Genomic DNA, 26,186 nt, shown 5'->3' with positions numbered 1-26,186 from the left:
AAGAAACAACATGGGAGAGGAGGATGGACTGACAGTGTCAAAGATTACAGACAGGTCAAGAAGGATGAGGACTAAGAAAAGGCCATTAGATTTGGCAATTAAGAAATCACAGAATTATGACAGAATACCATTGTGCTGTAAAAAATGATGAGCAGAATGCTTTTAGAAAAACCTGGACTTACAGGAACTGATGCAAAGTGAAGTAAGCAGAACCAGGAGAACATTGTACATAGTAACAGCCATATTGTATGATGATTAACTATGAATGACTTGGCTATTCCCAGCAATACAATGATCCAAGACAATTCTAAAAGACCTATGATGAAAAATGCTATCCACCTCCAGAGAAAGAATTGATAAAATCTCAATGCAATTTGGAGCATACTATTTTTTTTACTTTCCTTCTTTTACTTTTTTTGTCTGCTTTTTTCCCCCACAATATGACTGATACGGAAATGTTTTGTATGTCTACACATGTATAATCTTTATCAAAATGCTTTCTTTCTTAGTGAGGGGGGAGAGAGGGGGGAGTGGAAGAGAATTTGGAACTCAAAATTGTAAAAAGTAAAGGTTAAAAATTTTTACATGTGATTGGGGAAAAAATGAAATATTAAGGTAAATAAATAAATGAGAGCATAGGTAACTTTAGAGAGAGTTGATTGAGGTCAGAAGCCAGACTGGAAAAAGCTAAGAGCAAGAGGAAAGGAAGTGCAGAGATGGATTGCAGATAGCCTCCTTAAGGAGGTTAGAATTTTAAAATTTGACTCTGTTATTACCATCACAGAGAGGACTACACAGAGAGCTTGCTCCAGCTCCATGAGGCAGAAATTGTGAAATTATGAGATGCACAAAGAACTTTTTGAAGGTGTTCAGAGGTGGGAAAAGAGCTGGAGGCTTTTCTTAGAATTTGAGGTACTTTTTTGGAGGAAGGGAGATAGGGAAAGGCAAGAAAAGAGTATAATAAATTGCTCTGAACAAAATTGCTTAACCCCATTCCCATGGTGTATCAAGATTTCTGAAACCTGGTTTTGTCTTCTAAGTCTTTTCATTACCACAAGCCATATCTTGATGACTTCTCATAAACCTACTGAAAGATCAATTCTAGTCGGAAATACTTCAGATTCCTTTTCTGGCAACTTAGTTGTTAGTGCAGTGAAGGAATATCTTTCTGGCTCCTGGAGGGTATGGTTTTATAGAATTAAAGGGCTTCTAAGAACTAAATCTCCCTTCTGCACTTGGATTTATTGGTTAAATAGTAGCTCTAATTAAAATATATTGTCTCAATTTAAAGCAGCAAATAACTATATTAACCTTGTGTTTGACAAATGTAAAGACTTAAGTTTTGGGAATAAGAATTCATTATTTGGTAAAAATTGTTGCAAAAGCTGGGAAGCAATCTGGCAGAAATTGGGCATAGGACCTAGAGGGCCACATGCGGCCTTGAGGCTGCAGGTTCCCCACCCTTGTCTTACATCATTTACCAATATAAGGTCAAAATGGATACATGACCTAGATATAAAAATAGATGTTACAAGAAAATCTGAAGAACAAGGAATATATTACCTATTAGATTTATGGAGAGGTGAACAATTTATGAGTAAATGAGAGATAGAGAGAAGTATGAGGTGTAAAATGTATAATTTAGATTACATTAAATTAAAAAGGTTTTGTACAAGTAAAACACATGTAGCCAAGATCAGAAAGAAAGCAGAATACTGGGGGAAAAAATTTTATACAGTTTCTCAGATAAAGGTCTCATATCTCAAATATATAAAGAACTTCGTCAAATCTACAAAAATATAAGTCATTCCCCAATTGATAAATGGCCAAAGGACATTGAAAAGGCAGTTTCCCAATGAAAAAATCAAAACAATTTATAGTCATATGAAAAAATGCTCTAAATCATTATTGATTAGAGAAATGAAAATTAAAACAACCATGAGATATCATTTTATACCTAAAATGATTGAAGGGAAAAGTGACAAAAGTAATAAATTTTTTTTGGAAGGGATGTGGAAAAATTGGGATGCTAATTCATTGTTGGTGGAATTGTAAACTGATCCAACCATTTTGGAGAGTAATCTGGAACTATGCCCAAAGCATTATTAAACTGCCTATACCCTTTGACTCAGCAGTACCACTACTAAGTCTGTTTCCAAAGATGAACAGGGAAAAAGAAAAAGAACCTCTATGTTCTAAAATGCTTATAGCAGCTCTCTTCATATTGTCCAGGAACTGGAAATTTTGGGGATGCCTGTCAACTGGGGAATGGCTGAACAAAGTTGTGGTATACAATAGAAATGATGAGCTCTATGATCTTAGAAAAAGATAGATAACTTTGCATGAAATAATGAAGAGCTTTTAAAATAGCAGAACCAAGAGAACATTGTATATGGTAACGACAATATTATTTTAAGAATAACTTGGAGCGAATAATCATTTTGACTATTATAAATACCCAAATTTACTACACATGACCTATGAAGGAGGATGCTATCTGCATTCAGAAAAGGAACTGATAAATAGAATTATTTTACATATGAATACATATTTGTGTCTAATGGTAGTCATCTCTGGAGGGGAGGGAAGAAAGAATTTACATGAAAATTAACATATTTTAAAGGAATAGCAAGTTGTACATAATAGATTTGTAGTTTAATATGCAGTCATCTTTTCTATTTTTTATTCTACTATGTTAGGGAAATACTTGTTTTATTTCCTAAGTTCAAAATAAAATAAATTTAAAAAAATAAAACGTATCATTTCCACAGAGAAAAGCTTCAGATCCAAGTCACGGTAGAAATCTCTTAAAAGAAGAAAAGCAACGAGCCAAGCTCCAAAAAACCCTCTCTAAGGTAGACAATGCTTTTTGAAGCGTTCCTCATGTTTTACATGCTAGGTTTCTCATTTCAAAATCATCTTTGATAAAAACAAAACCAGGAAAACAACACACATGGATTACAACATAAATGGAAAGAACAAAATTTTGAAACCGAATGCTGCTTAATGATAATGACCAAACTTGGCCTGGAAGAAGAGTTAAGAAAATGTTCCTTAACATCCCTTTCTTCTTTATAGAGGTGGGATCGTTAGGTGTGGAACATATCAAATGTTCTCAATCTTAGTTGATGTCTTGGTTAGTTTTGCTGAACTGCTTCCTTCTCCAATTTTGTTCTTTGTTATAAGGGATGACTCATGGGGGAAGAAAGAATGAGAAAGATACATTCAGGAATAAAGGTGATAAAAAACAAGGTGTCAATAAAATATCTTTTAAAATCCATCTTTTAAGTTTTCTGTCTAAGAAGAAGTCATTCTATATTAATTTCTCTGAGCAGCCAGAATACTACATGATAGCCCTCTCAGGGAGACCATCCGTACTAGAGTTGTCCATTGGGTAGCAAAGGAAGTTCTCAGGATGGAGCTTCCTCACTCATAAGGATTCTCATGAAAACTTCCAGTCATTGAGACTTGGGTTTTGCTGAATGCCATAGCAACAGGTGCCATCAAAGCAGAAAAAGTTTAGGAGGAATGCTTAGGTTTCTCTTTCCTCAATCATGTGTTCTCTAAACAAGCTTGTTTCCTGATGATCAATTTTGCACACATTCTCTGTCTTGCTCTCATGTTTTGCTTAGAGTCACAAACATACTGAAATAGCACAATCAGCCTCTGAATGGAAGAAGTCAGCTTTTGAGAATAGCAAGGTTAATAAAATGTTAGCAAGTTATTGATAGTAAGCCTTCCTTTTTTTAATGACCTCAGCTGGAAGAAGAGTTGAAAGCACAGATTGAAATGTGGGAAAAGGAACATTCCAAGGCTTTTGTAGTGAATGGCCAGAAATTCATAGAATATGTGATGCAACAGTGGGAGATGTTTCATTTGAAGAAAGAGAAAGAAAAGCAGGAGAAAGTAAAAAATAAACAAACACAAGCTGTGAGCTCTTTTTGAGCATCATATTTCTGCTAAATTGTAAGGATGGTGAGAGCATATAGTGGATGTCCATTTCTTGCCTTCCATTTTGTGTTTGCTATAGACTAGCTTTGGGGTTCTGCCTTCCCACCCCCATTTTGCTTTGATGTTGTGCTTATCACTGATGGTTTTTTTTTCTTTTTGGGGGTTTTTTTTGGGGGGGGCTAGGCAATGGGGGTAAGTGACTTGCCTAGGATCACAAAGCTAGTAAGTGTTATGTGTCTGAGGCCGGATTTGAACTCAGGTCCTCCTGAATCCAGGTGCTCTATGCACTGCTCCACCTAGCTGCCCCGATGATTCTTTTTTCTATAGCAACTAAAGAAGAACCAGCAAACAGGAGCAGGGATGTTATACACCAGCTGATCCAAAACACCCCGAAAGAGGCAAGGACTGGGGCCTAACCCATTAGGCAAAGTCTGAAAAGGTAACAAAGCTTTACCTTGTTAAAAAAAAAAGTCAGACTTCTAGTCACAGAAGAATTGCTTGGAATAAAAGGTAGTAGGAATAATATCCAAAATGGCAGCTTGCTGGTTTGGAAAGTTTAATCCAAATTGGTTGAGGGAATGCCATCAAAGCACAGTAGTGTTTACCTAATCATTGCATACCCTCTGTTGGGAGTGGGACAAGGCCCTGCCTATGTATTGATAATACCATGAACCTCTACCTCACTAACCACCATCATTAACTACTGGATGCTCAGTTGTCTATCTTCACTGCATTAAGCTTTTAGAGTATACTGAGGCAAGAGGACAGAAATTTTCTGGAATTGTATTACAAACTTGGAAGGAAGAAAACAAGCATTTATTAAGTGCCTACTATGGGCTAGGTACCATGCTAGGCACTTTAAAAATATTATTTGATCCTTAAACAACTGTGGGAGGGAAGGATTGTTATTATCCCAATTTACAATTGAGGATGCTGAGGTTTAAGTGACTTGCCCAGGGTTACATAGCTAATGTTTGGGGGTGGATTTGAACTCAGGTCTTTCTGGCTCCAGGCTCAGCCTCTCTAAATTAGAATCCAAATACAAAACTGGAATAGGGGTCAAGCTAGCATAATAAACGAAGGAGCATAACTACATGCCCTTGAAGGTGCCTTCCATCTGTAAATCTTCAGAGACCCTTAAGTTCCATCTATCAAACAGATGAACATTTTTTACATCTCTATTGTTAGGCCTTTCACTATTGACTAATGAGCAAAGGGTTCTCACCATGCCTGTTCCTTTGGTCAGGCTCAAGCCAGATACATTCAAGAAACAGGACTCCCTGTTGCATAGCTGCTACTGTTCCTCACAGTCTTTATCCTGAGACACCATGTTTCTTTCTAGTTATTATGCTTTAGTTAAATATCCATTAACTTCTTCCTCTGTCTTTACCTTTTGCTTCAAACTTCTCTCATGCCATGTACTTCAGCATAAGGTTAGGCAACAGGTCCCAACGGGACTTTCAGCTTCAGAGAATGATAAACGTGTCTTGTCCTCGTGAGAAGAGCTTGCAGTGCCAGTATCTCGGCCCTCACCACCTTCCTGGGTATTAGCTCTTCACCAACAGATGCCTTCTAGACACGGGGAATTTCTTTTACACCTTCTAGTACAGCTCGACATGCCCTGGGGCGCAGCTTGGGGCATCTGAGCTTTCCATTACCGTACAAAGCAACTTACCTTGTGTTTTTACATGGTTCTCGCTGGTACAGGTAACTAAGATACAATCCATGACATCATTCCCTCTGCTTGCCACTTAGAGGCTGTACCCTGGGACTTGCCAGTGCAGCTGCTGTGCTGAAAGGGAGTGGCAAGGATGAAGACTTCACAGGCCCACCAGATTTCTGGGCTCGTCTAGGAATGTGCTTCCCACTCCCTGCTTTCCTCATCTGCTTTTTATTTCTCTTACAACAGGAAAATTTATCAGGGACTTCCAACTCTGATATCTTCAGTGCGCTTTCAACTTTCACTTCTTCATACCTCCTGGACTTCACTACAAATTTTTTTTTCAACATTCTTTTTGTTCATACTGGACAAGAAAAACTTTAAATCAATGACTTGATCTAAAGGTGCCTTTGTAGGCCTATGTGGTCTTAGGAATTTAACTTTAATGACTAATACATTCTATTTATATTATTTATGTAAATATACATACATATAAATTTTAATGTATAAAACACTATTCAGCCACAATGTGCGGATGACTAACTTTGACAGACTTACTTCCTCTTACCAATGGAAGGATCTAAGACAACTCCAAAAGACACATGATGGAAAGTGCCGTCCATATTCAGAAAAAGAACTATGGAGTCTGAATGCAGATCACAGCATATTATTTGCTATCTCTTTTTGTTCCTTCTTTACAACATGACTAATGTGAAAATAGGTTTAATATGAATGTATATGTCTTGAGATGGGGGGAGGAGAGAGATGGGAAGAAAATCTGGAACTCAAAATCTTATGGAAGTGAATGTTGAAAACTAAAACTAAATAAATATATTTTTTTAAAAGCAAAGGAAAAAAACCCAAAAAACCCCCACTGTACTATTCTTTTTCCACTCATTAAAATGAGATTAAGTAATTAATTTGCAGTTATCTGCTAGAGAAGAAATGTCTTTGGTGACCTTTTAGAGAACATTTTGACTAGGGTAATTGGGGTAGAAGAAAGACTGCTAGAGATAGAGAAGACAGTGCATTGATGAAAGGAAGAAGCAGTAGTTGTGTTAAAGATTTGTTGTTAGGGGCAGCTAGGGGGTTTCAGTGGATAGAGCTCCAGCCTTGGAGTCAGAAGAACCTGAGTTCAAATCCTGCCTCAGATACTTGACACTTACTAGCTGTGTGACCCTGGGTAAGTCACTTAACCCTGATTGCCTGAGCAAAAAAAAGTTGCTAAAGATTTGTTGTCGTTGTTGTTTACAACTATTAATCACATGCTGCCTGCTAAAATTGTGGAGGAAATACAAAATAATAGTCTCTCCCTCAAGAAGTTAATAGAAAAGGAGATTTAAAACTAATATGAATGGAACAATTAAAAAACTACTAAACTTGTCCTGGATGAATTAAAAGGAAAGGGGATTTTTTTCATACCTTGGTCAGGATAGATGTGATGGCAGTGGTAGCTAGATCATGCCACATCCATAACACGAAAAGAACCCCAGGAGCTTGGGTAGAAAGTGTGAACTCGAGAAAAATCAGTCAGGCTAGTTGGGGTTGTTGGTTCCTTCCTGCCTGGCCTATTCCTTTATAATTAACTCATGGATCGAACATATGAAAAAACAGAAGAGGAGGGGAGGGAGAAACTATTCCAGTTTTACATAACCGCCATCTATTAACTTTTTTACGTAAAAACTCCTTTACCTATAGGGTAAAACTCCTCATGAATCCCTCCAGTACAGCTCCAGGTACCAGAACACTTTACTCTCCTATAAACCACCCACAAGTGGAGGATTTCACACGTTTTATTATATAGTGTTGGAAGTAGGTGATGCTCACAGAGGAGTAGTAGTCTTGGAATCCCTCTTAGGGGGCCGAAGAATCCATGGGACTAGTGATGGTCCACTTGCTCCCCTCCCCAGGTACCCATATTTGATAGGTCCCTGAGGGGAAAATACTACATGCAGTCATAGCCAAAAAGCTGCCTTGTAACAGGAAAGTATGCCAGGCCCCCCTCTCCCTTTTCTCAATTGCTACCTAATATAGCTGCCTGTCTGGCCAGGCACAGCTACTTCTACATTTTTGTTCCTTGTGTAGCAACAGGCACTGTGTGCATTAAGCACTATGCGAAAAGTTAAGAAACCAAGGCCTGAAGGAGCTCTAAGCCCCAGCCCCGGTAATGGAAGTGAGTCCAAATTTTTCACTCCTCCTCCTTACTGGGTTTGATAAGCCCATATTCCACTGCCTTTGCAAGACAGGCAGTCGCTGCCCTGGTGACTGGTCCGGCATCACCCTTGGCAAGCACAGAAAGGATCTCCAACACCTCGCTCTCCATTAGTTTTACTGCGATTTCCCTCGAAGCTTCCACCATGTTCAGCACCACCACGGAACCCCGGTGCTGCAGCTCCACATTAGGACTCAAGAGCAATGCTTGTAGGATCTCTAGCCAATGTGTTGTCTAGGAAAAAGAAAGAAGACCTGGTCATCGATTCACTTTCTCAGAGAGAATGTGTCAGGTTCTTCCGATACAGAAGCGGGTTCTCCTCACTCACACAACGTAGTAGATCTATACCTATTCTCCGGGGACGGATGGCACGAACCTTGCTCTGATTATACCCACGTTGACCATTTGAACACTTAAAAGACTGCTGCCTCACCCCAGTTAACAAAGGAGGAAAGTACTAAGACAGTGAAGACTATTATTGATACAAAGTAAGATGATACTCACCACTTGGGTGATTCGAATACAAAGTGGGGGCAGCAGTGAGGTCAGCATGGCAAGTCCACCTGATGCTGCACGGCGCAGGAGCTCGTCATCTTCTCCACTGTAAAGCACCAGTAACTTCAGTCGGTCATTACCTTCAGCCAGAAACAAATCTTGCACCTAAAATGGGAAAAGTCAGTGAAGAATAATATATTCTTGAGAGAAAAGCCTAGTGTAGTGAAAAGAACTTGCCTTCTTAAAAAATTGTTGCCTTGTATATGCATTTGACATATTTGATAGAATGGAAAGAGTGCTCAAGTTGGAGTCAGAAAACACTAGAGAATTCCAACCCTGCCTGACAGCTAAAATCTATGATATTAGGCTAGTCACTTCACCTGTTTCTTTAGCCATAAAATAAGCATGATAATGCCTGTAGTGCATACCTCAGAGGTACGTTTTCAGTACCAAAGAGACAAGGTATGGAAAAAGCCTTTGGCAAACCTCAAGCTATATAAATTTCAGCTCTTATTATGAGAATATTTATGCCCCTTTCTTCTTACCACCCCCTAAGCATGGAATCTACATCAGTACCCTGCCCCTCCTCCCCAGCCCCTTACCTCCTTGCTCATGGCCATGTTACACATGCACTCAGTGGCTGCCCGGCGGATCATCTCATGCTCCTCAAACATGTAGCCCTCAATCATTGGCACTGCCTTCTCCTTCAGGATCTTCTGCCTGTGGGAGCAAAAGCCAGCAATTTGAAGGTCCCACTACCTACGTTCATCTCTTGCCCTATTCAACTCAGTACTTGCAGGCCAGAGATTTTCCTCAGTGGTAGTGAAAACCTCCATTTTCCAACAAAGGCTCACTATCACCCACTAAAATCCAAAGGGCAGTTGTTCAATTTCCTATTAGCTCTGGCTCATCAATCAAACAGGATTTAAGTAGGCTGGAGAGTAAGAATAAGAGACAGTAGCCCCTGCTTGAAAGAGGAGGGAACTCACTTTGCTGGCTATGAGTTCCAGGGACATAGGTACTTCATCTTACCTAAGCCTCTCACTGATCCCTGCCAGGTTGGTTAAAGCCATTAGTGCTTCAAAGTTCTGAAGCCCTGAACAATTGAGATGCAGTAGGGAGACAAGGGGGCGGACAACTTCATAGACCTGAAACACAAACACTGGCACATTAGAGCTGAAGTACCGTTACACTATTAAAGGCATGACACTCATTCCAACATTGTCCCCCATGCTACTCTCTCTCTACAGATGATCAAAGGCACCATTTTGGTCCCATTTTAAGAAATAGTACCAATACAGAGAAAAATCACTGTCTAGCAATGAAGGAGGAAGAAGTTAAGTAGGGCAGAGAGAGAAGAAAAAACATACCCGTTCTCCAGGAAATGTCATCTCAGGGTTAGAGGTGATGGTGATCTTGGCAAGAGCTTGTGCTGCTTTAGTCTGCCCAATATCTGTGCCCTCCAGAGCTAAGGGCAGTAAGGCCTGAAAAGTAATATGCCACCGCCCCCAAAAAAAGATTTTATCTTTAAATAAAGAACTGAAATTTTAAAAAATTAGGAAAATATCAAAGTTATGTTCTTATGTATTAGTGTAAGTATGCTATAAAATAACAATAGTTTACATTTAAGTGTTTATTTCATTTGGTTTTTGAAACAATACATTATAACATCCTCATTTTAAGATGAGAAAACTGACAGAGAGTAAGTCATTTGCCCAATGTCACACTAAGTGGCAGAAAGGACCTGAACCTAGTTCTGACTCCAAGACCATTGCTCTTTCCTCTACAGAACACTAAATTTTATGAAATAATATATATACCAAATGCAATAATATGCTAGAAGACATTAATGACTCACTTTCAGTAAAGGGATAAATTTAAAATAGTTTCTCCAATAGTCGTGATGGGTTTGCATTAATTTGTTCACACTGTCTTTTAGTACCTCTTATCTTCGCTGGCAGAAATTTTTTAAAGATGCTTAGGTGGGCTTAAGGGTACAATCTTTGAGAAATCTAGCAAAAATTATTAGAGGTTGTATTCTCTCTTGCTGTATGATGTATGTGGAAATGCTAATTTTATTTGGTGTTGACATTCAAAATAATATTAATAAGCTATATATGTATATGATCTATATATGTATACATACAAAAAAATGAAAGCTCACTGTTGAATACGGACTGAAATCTATGCTCTTCAATCAAGACTTTCTTGTTTTGGACCTAAGGCCAAAGCAAAATTCCCAGAACAAGGAGTAAGTACATTGTAATTTTCAGAGTAAATTACATAATCTAACACAGAACAGAACTGAAGTGAGTTTCTGAACACAAAAAAGTAACAATGCAAAATGCTGTAAGAGTCATGAGGTCTTGGGGAAAAAAAAATAATTTGGGCCTCAAGTTTCCTTATTTGTAAACTAAAGGTTAGACATGATTATGTCTAAGAAAATTCATTTTCACTGCTAAAATTTTGGCTCTGTAAGCCTTTGCCTCTGGTATATTAGCATCACTTTTACAGCTAATGATCTTCGTTTAGCAGAAGAAAGTAACCACCAATGGTAGCTTACCTTGCCCCCTCCCTGAGCAACGACACTCCCACGGTCTTCTGCTTCTTCTACCAATGCTAGGAAGACTCTGTGGGTAGAAACCTAATTAGTTATGGCTTGGAGTTCGAGGGGACAAAGTTCTTTCTTGGCCTAAGCACTTGTTCCAGTGCTAGGCAAACAGCTAAATAATTAGTTTCTATAGGGTTTGCCCCAAGCAAGACTTTCTCGTATGAGGAAATGAAGCTTTAACAATTTTGTGTAGTTGCTAGCTAACACCTAACCATCTCTTAGCCCTGAATGGGTCATCTGTCCCTCACCACAGACACCCCCTGGTTCCCGGGTGCACCTGGAGAGCAGCTCTCGGCAAGAATTGGTGAGCACGGGGTTTTCATTCTTCACCATGCATGTGAGAGCTGATACTACACCAGCTGTAAGCAACTTCTTCACTCGTGATCGAACAAAACTTGGTTTATCCTGGGGAAAAATTATAGTTCAACAGAAAACCACAACTAACAAATTGTACATGCAGTACTCCTTCTTACTATCAGCAGAACTAAAGACACTTAAAAAGAAAGGGATTTAGTAAGAATGAATTGTTAAACACTAAATTAACAAAATAAAAAATCTTTCCCAGTTAACCTTTTTTTTGGGGGGGGGGTGAGGCAATCAGGGTTAAGTGACTTGCCCGAAGTCACACAGCTAGTACGTGTCAAGTGTTTGGTCTGAGGCCGGATTTGAACTCAGGTCTTCCTGACTTCAGGGCCGGTGCTCTATCCACTGTGCCACCTAGCTGCCCCTCCAGATAATCTTTAAAAACAGCAAATACTCATTTGTTTAGGATAACTTAACTTTTTGAGGCCTCTATTACCTTATCTATAAGATGATAACTTTGGACCAGATGCTATTATTTCAAGGTCTTTTTCAACTCTAAAATTCTATGCTTTGGGAATCATACTATCTAGAGTTGGGGGAACCATGTCCCTTCTAGCCCAATGTCCCTGTGATTTAAAGAAGTACCCGTCACCCACCTGACCCACCTCTCATTTACCCCTGCTCACCTTAGGATGCTGCTCAGGTACATGTTGTTTGGCATACTTGGCCAACTCCAGCATCTGGGGGTCAGGCTCCTCATGATCATAGCTATTGGTACAGTTCACTAATGTTGAGGCCACAGCAAAGAGTACCGACCTGTCCTCCAACTGCAAAGAACAGAAAAAGGATTCAACTGGCTCTGCCTTTGGAGAAAATCCCTGGGGATGAACCATACTAAATACTGTTTCAAAAAAGACATGTCTCAGACAACACTGGAAAAGGCACAAAAGGTCAGGTACAAGCTTCTACCCTTAGAAATCTGAGTGGTTCATTTCTTCTCCACATATATTCCTTAACCCAAGATTTAACTAGGAAGAATTGGGCCACCCTCTTCTAGTGGCTCTTTTTGCCCAAATACAACATACAACATTTAAGTTATTATTTTCAAAAGCCAAAAATGGTCTCAGGTTTTATAAAGGTAAACAGTAGCTTACCATCCTCATCAATGGTAGTCCAACTTCTAAAACTGCCTGAGTTGTATACAATGGACACCAAAAGTGCACCTCATTCAATGTACAGAGCAGAACTACCTTGAGACTGGGGAGAATGGCTTTTATTTGCTAGGTTCCAAAAACAGCAGCCAAAGCTACTGTGTTAACCTTGCTAGAAAGGTATGATGCAATCCTTCCATTAGTTTCAGTCCAGCTAAGGGAAGGACGTGGGGCAGGGTAAGGGTTGGGGTAATTCCAGGAAGAGAATGAGTAAGTTCTGGTATGGAAGCTTCTTAAAGCTGCCAGGTTGGAACCCCAGGTTACCTTACTGAGCTGGAACATGGCCTTCAGAGCTGCCTCATCTTCCACAAACTCTTCTTTCACATCTGCATCAAAAGTCAAGTAGGCAAGGCCTTCCACTGCCCAGCGCCGGGTGCTTGAATCAATTCCATCATTACACAGCCACCTGGAGGTAGTAGGAAAAGAGACTATCAACAAAATGAGAGCTGGAGAAAGACATCAGTAAGATAAATGAGGAAAACCCAAGCATATCTGGTTTGTGTAAACTAATGCTCTAGAGAGGGTTCACTTGGAGCAAAAGATCTAAATGCATGAAATGGAAAGGTTGAATGGAAGGCTGAAAAAAGGTTAGAGTTAAAAATTTTTTTTTAAAGTAGAAGACTGTTCCTTCTACATTCAAGTCATACTCTTCAACAATGAAAAATAGCTAAAGAAGGTTCCCACCCCATATCCCTAGTGTTTCTTCCCATGAAATCTAGTTAGCTAAGCTGGCCTGGATCGACACTTGGATTCCATAATCATGTCAACTTTTATCATATAATCATATACATATCATATAATCACATCAAACTTACTTTCGACACTGCTTGGCCAGTTTGAGGGTGGAACCTTCTGCAAATTGCTTCATGCTAAAATCTGTACCTCCAGCTGATCCTAGCTTACAGAGCCCCTGGAAGAAAAAGGAAAGCACAAGTTTTGATGGGCTCCGTGGAATTCAGGAAGAGACTGCACCTTTCCCTTATTGTAATCTAGACTTATGAAACTCTTGAGGTGTTTACTGGGATGTTCTTCTACCTATTACATATCCATGGAGATCAAAGAGCCCAAGAAGTTTTACAAAAACTAAGAGGTCTTCAGCTATCACAAGAAACCATCGACACTTTGTGTCATTTATTCTGGCCATGAGTGGGTAGGATATTCATTCAGGTGTTTAGATACTCTATAGGGGGTAAATGAGCTAGCATCTAGTGGAGATGAACATCCTGCTAGCCATTGTAGGTCTCATACCCACAGCCTAAATGGCACTCAATCTTAGTGCTCAAGATACCCACCAACTTTCCCCCCAGAAACTGCCAGCTTTTGGCTGACAGATTTGTGGGGAAAGAAACTCCAAATAAGCTCTAAATAAGAACGTCCTAGGAACCAAATGCCCCACAAGAAACATGGTTAGATTAGTTCTATAATACTTTTTTATAGTTATAGATAGCTTTAGTTACAAAGCACTTTTATGTAAGTAATCTCACTTAATCCTCACAATAACTTTGGGAGAAATAAGACAGGTTTTTTATTATCCTCATTTTACAAATAAAACTGAGGCTCATTGTAAGGTGAAACAACCTGCATGAAGTCACACTAATGGGAGGAATGAGGACCTGAATCCAGACTTTATGACTTTTAGCCCAGAATTCTTTCCATTACACTAATTATTATTAACCTGAGATACATGGACCCCCCCACGGAAACTATGGACAGATTTTTTGGGGGGGGTCTTTATTTTCAATATAACTGGTTTCCTTTGTATTTTCCTATTTTATTTTATGTACTTAAAAATATTATTCTACCTATCACACAAGAAAGTTTAAAAACTCCTACTCAATACTAATGCTGCATATCTATAGTAAAAATATCCAAATGCTAGTGCTGGAGAAACTAACTTTCCTCACAAAACCTGCTCCTGGTGAAGACTTGATTTATCTAAGTCCCAGTTCAAGTTATCACTTCTATCATGAAACTTTCCTGGCTAACCCTAACTTGCACCAATCACTTCCCTCCTTTTTATTGCTGTAAGCCTTCCTGCTCTGCCTCAGGGGCAGCATTCAGCAGTAGAAGAGTTGGAGTCAGAAAACCTGGGTTCAAATCCCAGCTCTGTCACATACTAGTTGTGTTACCATGGACAGGTCACTTCACTTTTCTGAGACTATCCCCTCATGCATAAAATGAGGGGGTTGGAGATGACCTTTAAATGACATTTGGCTTAATTTGGCACTTAGCACACATTACTTTGTAGTGTTATCTTTTTTATGGGTATGTCTCCCCAGCTAGATTGTCAGCCCCTTGAAGGCAAAAACCACATCTCATACTTCACTGTATCCTTAGTGATTGATATACAGTTAAAACATACTTGATTATGAAAGAGAAAATAGAATTCATCAAGACTGTCCCTCCTATTCCCAGGCCCAGGGTCCAGCCTCACCACTAGGGCCCGAATTCGGATGCTGTCTTTTTCACTTCGCTTGTACAGGTCCTTAAGAAGGGAAACACCATTGGCAGTAATAAATGAGGCACGCTTGGCCTTTCCAGCTGCATAGATCAATGCCTCCACAGCTACCAGCTGTTCTGCCTCATTTTCTGAGGCACACAGGGCAATCACACTCTCCATGACACCACTCAGTTCCAGGGCCCGGTTGCCGGCTTCACAAGGGCCCTGCAGGAGGCAGGAGACCGTCTGAATAGCCCGTAGCTTCCCAGCCAGCCCTCGGTCCTCAAACCAGCTCCTGGGAAAAACAGATCCAATGGTCATGCCTACACTAGGGTTCTCATATTTTGTTATCTCTCCCTGGTTAATCTTCCAGGTTACTCCTTCATTATGAGGTTCCCCAGATAACAGGCCACTTGAACAATAGGAGAAAATGGTAATGGGAAAGAACTATATCATTTTGGCTCTAACTGCTGTGGCTTAGTCATCTAAGAATCTAAGTCAGTCAGACTATCCATTTTAGACAAAAAATAAACATTACTTTCTGAAGTCAGGGAAGGAACTTCTCTGACATGAAGTTATGCTGGGATAGGGAATTGAACCTGGGGTTATTTTCTAGACCTTGCTATCCTTTTCTAAAGCTGCTCTACTTGCTGAAAACCCTTTCCTGAAGGTTCTTGCTCTGGGGACTAGGTTTTTTGTTTTGTTTTGCATGACACTGGAAATAGAAGTTGGTGGACATTTTCTTACTTGATGTAACTTTCACAGAGTCGGTGGAAATTTTCCCTCTCTGCGTCACACTTCAGATCATCAAAGAGCTTATTAAGGAGAACGGAGGCACTCATCCGGCTATTCTCTGTCACAGCAATTTCTCCAGGAGGTTCCTGAACTGAACCTCCTACTTCCAGAATCTTTTTTAAACCTGAAAAGACATTTTTACTTAGATACAATTCCTGACTGTATAAGGACAAGGGGAACAGATTTTGATGTAGGAAGCTGGAGAGGAACAGACGATGTTTTCAGGAAGGAATGCTGCACAGGTCTGCGAACACACAGATTGGTAGGAACTGGAGACAAAGTAGTTCTGGCAAAGCCAGCAACAGGGTGAAAAGTCAGCAGTAGGATTTCCATTAATACAACTAAACATGATTATTTAAAGTTCCCATAACCCAGCCACTTTCTACCTTCCTAGTCGTCTTATACTATATTTCCCTCCACACACTCTATGGTCCAGCAATGCTGACTTGAACACAATACTCCATCTCTTATCCCTGTGCCTTGGAACTGGCTGTTCCCTATGCCTGGAATGCTCTCCTTCCTCACCTCTGCCTCTTAGTTTCCCAGGCTTCCTTCAAGACTCAGCTAAAAGTTCACCTTTTCCCAGGTTTTCCCCAGCTACTCAGATTACTTTCCATTTACTCTGCATATATCTTGTGTGTATTTAGTTATTTACATGCTGTCTTCCCCCTCGGCAATTTTGAGAGCTGAGACTGTTTTTTGCTTTTCTTTATATTTCTAGCCCTTAGAGTGCCTGGTACATGGTAAGCTCATAATAAATGCTTGTTGCCTGACAAAATAAAGTACAAAATATTCATAGCGGCACTTAAAATTTAATTATTATTGAAATTTATCACCTTAATTTCTGAATGAAAGGTTGACCCTTCCTTCTCCTCTCCTTTTCTCAGGAAACTAATCTCTTGTAACAAAGAACAAAATAAACCAAAAAAGCAGCTCAGCAAACTAACCAATATATCAACTGAATCTGACAGCATATGCCACATTCTACAACCACTATCATCTCCTAATTTCTGCCAACAAAAGAGGGAGGGACATTTTCCTTCCCTTCTTCATAGACCAGGTGGGTTACTACAATTATACAGTGTTAAGTTTGGGGATCTTTGTTCTTTCCATTTTCATTGTTGTAGTCATTGCATAGCAGCACTTTTTGTGGGAGCAAAGAACTAGAAACAAATTAGACACCCATCAACTGGGGAATGACTAAACAAATTGTACTACATGAATGGGACAGATATTACCGTGCCATAAGAAATGATGAATGTGAAAAATTCAGAGAAGCATAATAAAACATTTTAACTAATATAGAGAACCAGGAAATAAATATACATAATGTAAATGGAAAGAATTTTAAAAAAGAAACTAAAGGCTATGTAATTTTAATGACCAAGTTTGGCCCTAAAGAAGTGAACTAAAAATGTTTCTTCCTTCTTTGCTGAGGTGGGGGCCTATGAGTGTGGTACATTGCACATGCTTATCAGAGTTGCTTAATTTTGTTGAACGGTGCTATTGCCTCTATCCCCTCACTCCCTTTTTAAATTCTTCGTTATAAGGAATGATATATATTTGAAAATGAAGGCAATATAAAAACAAAATATATTGTTACAATTTTTTTATATAAATTCAGGTTACTATTATTACTAATAATAACCAGCTTAAGAAAGAATGTCAGCTGAGCTTACTCAACATAAGTAAAAGGACAGATAACACAGAGTCTCTCAAAGAGTCTCCTCTAAATTTGAATCTCTTACCTTGGTCAATGACCCAAAGAGTGAGGCTATTGTTGGGGTCTCGAAGTGACTTCCGAGGAACCACTTTAATCAGGAGAGTTAGGGCATTATCTCGACCTTGCGCTGAAACACCCACTTCAGTCAGCAATTCCAAAAGGTTACTTATCAATAACTTCAGTTCCCTAGAAGGATCTGCAAAGACAAAACAACGTTTCATGGCAGCCTAGCAGCCAATGTGAATGCTAGGCTTACCAAATAACTTACTGGAGGGGTTAAGGAGAAGGGGAAGAGGGTAGAGAAAGTGAACTAATAGTGTAGAATGTTTGTTGTTTAGATCTGGACAGACCTCCACTTCTGTTAAAGGGCTTTGTCCCTCCCAGAGCACTCTTATTCAATTCTCAAGTTCCCTTGTTGCTTAGACTCCAAAGCAGTGTATTATGTTTAGGACCCATCTATATCTGGACCATCAAGTGGGTTTTTTATATGATCTATAACAATGAAGCACCATGGGAAGGAAACCCAAATAAAAACTGGTTGACTCACCCACAATGATAGCACCTTCTTTCCCTCGGAAACCCTTCTTTACTCCTTCCTTAAGAGCATCGAACATGACCTGCAGTAGGTGGCATGTAGCAAGGGACACTGCCTGGTTCTTGACCCCAAGCATGGCTACTACTCGACGAGTTCCCAGCACACTTAGGGTTGCTACTGTCTGTAGTAGAAAAAACAAGTACTTCAGCTTGGGAATTACCCCTATTAATAGTCCTTATTATGAAAGGTTATGACAGGTCAAGAAACTCTGAAAAAAGTCAGGTCTAAGTGAAAAACAAAGTAGGAGAGTTGGTCTGAGTGTAATTCTACCAAAGTAATATCAAGATTATCCTGTAGCTACAGTTTCTAAAAGAAAACATTTCAGGGCAGTTCCATAATGGTTCACTGCTACTCTACTCCATGTAGGCTTCCCTGGTTCCAAAGCATCTGGTTCAGTTTAGTTCTCCCCAGGAATGTTATGCAACAACCTAGCAAAAACTATTCAGATGAATGCCAGGCCAAAAAATGCCTAGTTTCTTTCTTACCTCAATCACCAAAATTCCAAAATAGCACTAGAGATCTGGATTTAGATCATGAAAAATCTTTCCAGTCCCAAGAGGTCTACTTTGGTGCTGGATGAGCCTACAGAAGTTGAAATGAAGGCAGGGCAAGTTCCTGTAACTCCCAGCCTAGAATGGACTTGAAGCTGAGATAAGGGAACAGAGCTCAAGCTTGACTAATAGCTTTTCTAGGGAACACATCAACTTACCTCCATTCTCAGTGCCATCTGAATATTCAAGAGAGCTGTTTGATTAAGTTAGCTTAGTCCTGCAGTTTTCAAAAATCTCTCCATACTTACCCGTGACTGGTGCTCAGAGCATATTCCAACCAAAGTTCTCAGAGCTGCCAACATCAGGTCTGTCTCTCCTGTGTCTAGAAGGCGTTGTAACAGCTGAACCCCATTACTCTGGAAGATCCTCTCAGCCCCAGCATCTTCTCGTGCTAGTACAACAAGATTCTGAGAAGCCTATAGCAATGGAAAGAGAAAAAGTGTTCAAAATTTAGTCAAGGGATTCAACCAGCCTATAAATAACTATACACCAGAAGTAGATTGTGTAACACAAAGTACTGGACTAGGAGTTGGGAGACCTAGGTTGTAGTCTCTATTGACATCAAACTCTACAGACCAACCAGGAGGTTACATCCTCCCTTGAAGGAAGGCAAGGATATTAACAAAAAGATGCCTTCTTGGTAGCCCCCCCCATACCTACTTCCTGAAATCTCCAGCCTTTCCAACGTAGCTCTTACTCTCTATGTATCTCTTATCTCTACCTATACCTGACAATTACCTGTTGTGCCCCCTTTTGCATCAGGTGACTGAGGATGAAAGCAGCTGTAGATCCAAAAGATACTCAAACCAAGAGCTCAGTAATAATCTTTGTCCTCAACTCCACTGTGATAAACCAGATCATAAAGAGACATGGAGCAGTGAAGCAATTTACCTAGACCCAGACACTGAAGAGGATAGACACCAAGAAGTAAAAGCTCCTCTAGAGCTAAGGCTACCAGTTATCTAAATGTCTTAAGCAGCAACATCCAGATGTCAAAAATATCCAGGGCAAACTAGTATGAAAAGAGCACTAGAAATGTTTTACCCCAATATTGATTAAACCAGGTCTATACCTTCTGTTTTTTTTTCAGTGCCTTTCTCTTCTGGATCCAGTAAAATCTGGAACATCTGATCCACTTTAGCATCTGTTGAAGACATGTACCGAACCTGGGAAAACCAAAAAGGCACACAGAAAATCACTGTTTCAGAGTTCTTGGATGAAGGCAACAGATACTTCCCCTATTTATTCCCCCAATCTAGTATCCTTCAAGCTCTGCCTTTAAGCAGCAGATATAGGTTGCCATTGCCTACTTAAGCATCTCCAGCCCTAGGAATTAACAGCCAGGTTAAACTGGTTCTTTAGGCAAGAAAATGTTTGCCTAACAGACCCTCTCAGACATTAAAGGCTCATTTACCTTATAAGCCACACATCCAACTAAACCAGTAGCAACTTGTATTGATGCTGAAGTAGGGTGTTATTAACAGGAAGATTATTGTTTAGTTCTCTAGCAACTACACTCATGTATGGCAAAGTCTAATAGTAGTAGAATCATTACCTACAGTATATATTTATAAAGGGTGCCAAAAGAAGTCCTATAACCTGGACCTCTGAAAAAAAGAGATGAGTATAGGTGTAGATATATTACTACAAATAACCCCTTAACTTTGATCATTTATTTTGTCTTGTTTTTCAATTGGCATCTATGAGAGTACCTCTGGTACTAGGGTACTCCCCTATTATGGTCTTCCTTCTACCATGATCTTTGCATTGGAAATGAAAGAATAAAAACAGCATCAAGGAGATGATAATCAAGATTAAGCCAGAAGACAGTAAGAGATCACCCAGTTGCCTTTGAGGAATTCAAGTCATCTAATCTGGATGAACTACCCACTTGGGTAGTGAAAAATGTGATAACTAAGCCATTGTCAGTACTATATTTGACAAGATCATGGAAAATGGGAGAAATACCACAGGTCTAGAGAAGGGAGGATAAAAGGTTTGATAAGCCATGGGCTAATGAGCTCAACTTTTAATGCTGGGGAAATTCTGGAACAGATCATTAATAAGATGATTAGTGAATGTCTAACACAGAAAGCAGTGATTACAATGCAATGAGCATAGCTTCATCAAGGACAAGTCATACTGGACCAACCTTATTTCCTTTTAACAGGGTTACTAAACTGGCAGATCAAAGGAAGGCTACAGATACAATTTATCTAGATTTCAGCAAGTATATCATAAGTATTCCATACTGTTCTTGTGGAAAAAATGGAGAACTGTGGTTTAGCTGGTAATATAATTAGATCTAGAAGTGTTGGAGAAGCAGTATGGCATAGTGGATAAAGAGCTGGTCTTGAAAACAGGAAGATCCAAGTTCATGACTTACCTCTGAAATATACTGGCTGTATGACCCTGGGCAAGTCACAACCTCTCAGTGTTCTAGGCCACTCTCTGAGACTGTAAGTTGCAGAGAAGGTGGTGACTGGTATTAGTAGACAGAGTTCCCTATATCAATAAAATCACAGGTCCAGTCCCTACCCTATTCAGAATGCAAAAAGTTACCTTTAATGATTTGATGTCAGCTTGACAGGAAGTTTTCAGTGGAGAGCCCAGAGACTATGTGTATGATCCTGTTCTAGTTAATATTTTTATCAATGTCTTGGCTAAAGGTATAGACAGCATGTTCATCAAATTTACATATGACACAAAGTTGGCTGGGATAATTAACAGACTGGATGACAAATTCAGGATCCAAAGAGATGTACAGCATTGGGCTGAATCTAATAAGATGTAATTCAATGAAGGTGAATGTAAATTCTTACAACTTCACAAGTACAATATGGGGAGGAATGGTTAGACAGTAGCTTGTATGAAAAATACAGGGGAGATTTGATGCAATGGAAGCTCAAAATAAGTCAGCAGTGTAATGTGGCAGCCTCCAAATTTCATGTGAGCTTAGGTAACATTAAGTGAGGTATAGCTTTCCAGAATAAGGAGGCAAGAATCTCTCTGTACTCTGAACTAGTCAAACCATAAAATGTGGAGTACTGTGTTCAGCTATAGCTACAACAGTTTAAAATGAATATTGATAAACTAGAGAGTATCAGTCCAGAAAAGGGCAATAAGGAAGATGAAAGGCTTTCAATCTATGCTATAGGAAGGAATTAGGGGGACAATTCTCTTAAAGAGAAAATTTGAGGTGGGGGAGACAGACATGATAGCTGTCTTCAACTATCTGAAGGGCTGTCAAATGGAAGAGAGATTGGATTTCTTCTGACGGCAGAATGAGGAGCAACAGACGAAAAATGCAAAAAGAGGTAAATTTATACTTGATGGGAAAAAACTTCCTAAAAATCAGACCCGTCCAAAAGTGGAAAGTCCATTTGTCAGATATGTTACAGATGGAATTCTTTTCACGTATGGCTAGACTAAATGGATGCTGAAGTTCCTTCTCACTATAAAATTCTATTATTCTGTCACTCTAATAATCAAGAATTCACTGAACAATTATGGAACATCAAATATGTGGAAGGCACTGCATTTGGTACTGCAAGGCCTATAAAACTATACAAGAGACAGTTTCTGCTCTCTTGCAGTTTGCAGTCTAAGAGAGGATATAAGATGAGTATATAAATAATTATGACGCAATACCTTTTCATATTTAAAAATTCAGAACTACCTTGGTGACTCATATTCTGTTTCTGGTTCACTCTGACCCCCAGGTCCTTTCCTGCCACACTTCATTTCCAGCCATTTTCCCTTCTATATTCATTTACATACCTTCTCTTGAATGTGGCCCCCTAGACTCCGGAGGGCCTCCTGGAAGACTTTGTTCCTGGGTTCCAGGCTCACACACCTCTGCAGGTCAAGGATGGCCTGATCAAGGCGGCCCAGTTTCTCTAGTGCTTGGCTCCGTCGAAAAAGCGCTTTCACATCCCCACCATCAGTTGCAATGGCTGAGCACAAATAGGAGCTGTGTCAGCACTCATGAGGCCACCATCTCCAGAGAAGAGCATCAAGGAAAGATCTCAAGGGCTAGAAGTAGAAGGGGACTGATGCAGGGCTTGGCACTTCAGCATCAGAAAAGGTGAGGCAGCTGCAGAAAAGGAAATGCCCCAAAGTGGGAAAGACAGAAGACAGGTGTGGTCCTAGGAAAGGAGAAAACCTTGTGACCAGCACTGTGCCCCAGCAGATAAAATTAATCTCTTTCCTAAGAAAAATTCTACAACCTGATAGTAAAGACCAATTTCTCCTACCTTTGGATGCATCAGCTTCAGCTTTAGAATAATCTTCCTATGGAAGAGAAAAAAATAATGAGATTGCTAATTTCAATTTCTAAGGAAAAAAAAACCTCTTGGGTGTTGGAGGTATAGTGGAAGGGATAGCCAGAGGTAACTCTGTCTTATCTTTGACTAGACAACTATTAGAGTGTTATCTACAATAGGAGCAAATTTCTAAGCCTAAATTTCTGGGAATGGACTTGACTGGACTCTGGAGATGGGCAAACAGCCTCTCTAGGCAAGCACTTAAAATCTGAGGGTGAGACTTTCAAACCCAAAGTCAGAAGTAGCTTGGTGTAGTAGAAAAATCATAGAATGGCAGCCAAGAGCAGCTGAATTTTACTTTCAGCTCTGTCACTAATCGGCTCTGGGATCTTGGTCAGATTTTTTTCACTTCTCTGGGCCTTAGTTTCCTCATCTTTAAAATGAAAAGACTGGACTGCATGCTCTACAAAAGACCCTACTAGCTCTAGGATTTTACTAGTTCGATTCACAAATTCATTTTTTCTTCCTGGAGATTCAGAGGTGGCAACCCCCTCCCTCAACGACTGCCAACCTATGTAGTCCAACTAGGATCACATAATTTAGAGCTAGAAGGGACTTTAAAGATCATCCAGCCCAACTAAATCCAAAGTAGTCAAGAAGCTTCTTTCTTTCTTTCGGCAATTGGGGTTAAGTGACTTGCCCAGGGTCACACAGCTAGTGTCAACTGTTTCGTCTGAGGCTGAATTTGAACTCAGGTCCTCCTGACTTCAGGGCCGGTGCTCTATTCACCGCGCCTCCTAGCTGCCCCCGAAGGAGCTTCTTTCAAGTCTCTGCGGCAAGAAGCTTTTCTGGTTCTCTTCAATCTTAACGCCTTCCTCTTATGATTGTTTCTAATTTATCCGATGGGTATCTTGTTGGTTCTGAGCTGTCTGCGTTTTGCTTACCCCATAAGAAAGTGGGCTCCTCGAGAGCTAGAGCTGGTTTTCCCCCCTTGGCCTTTCTTTGCATCCTCCAGAGCGCTCAGCACAGTGCCTGGCACATAGCAGGCGTTGAAAGTCCTGACTTGACCCGAGTTCCCAGTCAGTCCCCGAGGCCCTGAAGAAGCCCTCTGGCTGGAAGCCCCAGAGTCGGGCGGGTCACTTACCAGCTTGAGGTGGCAGGCGGCCCGGTTCCGATGCAGCACGGCCTGCTCCTGGGGGGTGGCTGCGAGGCTCAGGGCCGTGGTGTAGGAGGACAGGGCTCCCACGTAGTCCCCGCCCTTGAAGAGCTCATTGCCTTCCTCCCGCAGCTGCGCAGCCGGGCTCACCTGGGGAAGACGAGGCGGCTGGGCAGCCGGGGGGCGCGGGCCGTGGGCAGGAGGCCCGGGAGGAGGAAGGGACGGCTGGGCGATCATGGCCAGGACGGCTGAGTTAGATGGGGGAGCTGCTCGGCGAAGCCGGGGGAACCCGAGGGCCCTCCACTCACCTCAGTGCCTTCCATCGCGCCGCGCCGCTCCGCCCACACAGCGCGAAGGTGTGGACGGCAGCCCGAATCTGTCAGCAACCCTCGCCACACCACGCCCCGCCTCTTCGCACGCAGGGGGCGTGCGCGCTCCTCTAGGTGCAGAGCGCGCACGTACAGCCCGTCTTGGCCCCCGTCCCGCTCGGCCCACACAGCGCGCAGGCGCCGGAAGCCACGCCTGTCGGGATTCCTCGCCTCGCCCCTCCTCTCTCCGCACACAGGGGAGCGCACGTATGGTCCTCTCGGTGCGACTCCGCCCGGCACACACTGCGCGCAGGAGGCCGCGTCGATCAGAAATCGTCGCTCCGCCTCTCCCCTCCCTTAGGACGCGGAGCGCGCATGTCGCCCGGCTCGGTCCAGCGGCATATGGAGCCGGCGCTGCCGAGCCCCGCGGCGAGTCTCCTCCTCCACCTCTTCCCTCCCGAGTTCTCTAGGCCGTCTCTGATGCTTGGCGCGGCCGGAAGTCTGCAGCTGGCGGCTTCGGACCCGGTGCCAGCAGAAGTGCAGGAGGTCCGTGGTCATGAGCGCCACGAGGAGCAGGCTGTACAGGCCCAGCGCCACGAGCGGGCCTGGGCCCCTGCAGGAAGCGGGGACAGAGGAACAGGGGAGTCGTGAGCGCTAGCGCGGCTTCTCGGCTGGCCTCGCCCCTCCTTGCGCTGGGACGTGGCCCGTGAGGGCCGCCGTAGCGTGACTCGGCTTCCCTAGGCGTTCCCTTGCACTCTGAGTGAGGCAAGGGGCAGTGTTAGACCCATTTTGCAGATGAGGGACGGGTTAAGTGACCGGCCCCTTTGGTCATACACCTGATAAATGGCCGAAATGGGGCTCCAACCCGGGTCTAAATGATTTTTAAGTCCAGTACACTGTGATTGCTCATCTTTAAAATGAAGGTATTAGGACTAAATGGTCTCTAAGATGCCCGCAGCCTGTGTTTCTAAGGAGGGCTTGGCTGATTCACTCCTGCTGGGAGGAGTGTTTTTTTCTCTCCAAAGCTTTCCTATTACTAACGTCATTGGCAAGGTTTTCATTTCCATATTAGGTTAGGTTTTTCTCTTCTGAAGCTCAGAGTTGCTAAAGAACCATGGGATCTTAGATTTGATGTGTCAGATCTCTGGTAGTGATGAAAAATTGCACCAATTTTTTTTCACTGCTACAAACTCCAGGACTTCTAGGAATACCTCCTCTTCCGTCCCAAGAACAGGAGTCCGTGGAAAAGGCTTGACCCAAATAAACTTCATCTCAAGGGAAATGACCTTGGGATTTAGCACAATAGGTGAGAATTGGCCTTAGGTGCAGAGGTTATAGAATTCTAATAAACATGAATGGAGCCGTGGGACAATAGGCTGGAAGTCAGGAAATGTACCTCCCTCAGTCACTATTTTTGTGACCTTGGGCAAGTTCAGTTTTGGCAGTAAAGAAGAGATCTCACCCCCCCTTACCTCCAGCTGGGGTTGCTTGACTACTCACTAGCTTAGTTAGAATGGGAATTAACAACTATTCCTTCCAGTGAAATGGAGGACCACTAGGCCTTACTCTTTTCCCATTCCAATGCATCCTAATGTCCTTTCCTCCAGACACTGTTATCTGACTTGATTTTCCAATCTATCCTGCTGCTGAATCTTTGACTTCCAGGTTTTTCAATCTGTCCTGCTGGTCAACGGTGGTTTTGTGTTGTCTCCCACAATTAAATACGAGTTTCTTAAGAGCAAGGATTGTCTTTTTCTTGTTATATCCCTAGCATTTAGCAAGATGACTGGCAAATAATAAGCACTTAATAGATGCTTTTTCATTCATTCTTTTTCTGCTTCCCCTCCCCCCCAAAGGGCAGGAACTGAGAACAATACATATAAGCTGCTTAGAGACATATTTAGGTTCTA

At 41.4% G+C, this 26,186-nt stretch overlaps 1 protein-coding gene across 2 annotated transcripts; it reads right to left on the bottom strand.

The window, feature by feature from the left end:
* Positions 1–7,386: 7,386 nt before the first annotated feature.
* On the bottom strand, positions 7,387–24,347 carry UNC45A (unc-45 myosin chaperone A). Of its 2 annotated transcripts, XM_027851647.1 has the most exons (20): positions 24,277–24,347; positions 23,957–24,118; positions 22,804–22,840; positions 22,328–22,503; positions 19,609–19,713; positions 18,796–18,963; positions 17,949–18,117; positions 17,427–17,597; positions 15,631–15,802; positions 14,878–15,178; positions 13,259–13,353; positions 12,708–12,849; positions 11,919–12,059; positions 11,207–11,334; positions 10,882–10,948; positions 9,689–9,802; positions 9,351–9,466; positions 8,921–9,038; positions 8,328–8,483; positions 7,387–8,057 (listed from the first exon to the last, which is right to left on the bottom strand). In XM_027851647.1, exons 1-20 carry the CDS (start codon positions 24,289–24,291, stop codon positions 7,800–7,802), a joined length of 2,811 nt encoding a protein of 936 aa, XP_027707448.1. In that variant the 5' UTR covers positions 24,292–24,347; the 3' UTR covers positions 7,387–7,799. The 2 variants fall into 2 exon arrangements, with proteins under 2 accessions (XP_027707448.1, XP_027707447.1); XM_027851646.1 differs by lacking the exons at positions 22,804–22,840; positions 23,957–24,118; positions 24,277–24,347 and having other exon boundaries at positions 19,620–19,713; positions 22,328–22,415.
* Positions 24,348–26,186: the final 1,839 nt, after the last annotated feature.

The sequence above is a fragment of the Vombatus ursinus genome, unplaced genomic scaffold, assembly GCF_900497805.2.
Source record: "Vombatus ursinus unplaced genomic scaffold, bare-nosed wombat genome assembly UNPS02009205.1, whole genome shotgun sequence".
In the NCBI taxonomy this organism is placed as follows: Eukaryota; Metazoa; Chordata; class Mammalia; order Diprotodontia; family Vombatidae; genus Vombatus; species Vombatus ursinus.
Note: the sequence above shows the minus strand (reverse complement) of the source record. Positions and strands in the feature narration are given on the sequence as shown.

Coding starts and splice junctions, on each gene's coding strand:
- UNC45A (XM_027851647.1), bottom strand. Junction 22,504..22,803: donor TGAAGCTGATGCATCCAAAG/GTAGGAGAAATT, acceptor ATTTGTGCTCAG/CCATTGCAACTGATGGTGGG. Junction 15,179..15,630: donor CTCTGTGAAAGTTACATCAA/GTAAGAAAATGT, acceptor TGTTTTTCCCAG/GAGCTGGTTTGAGGACCGAG.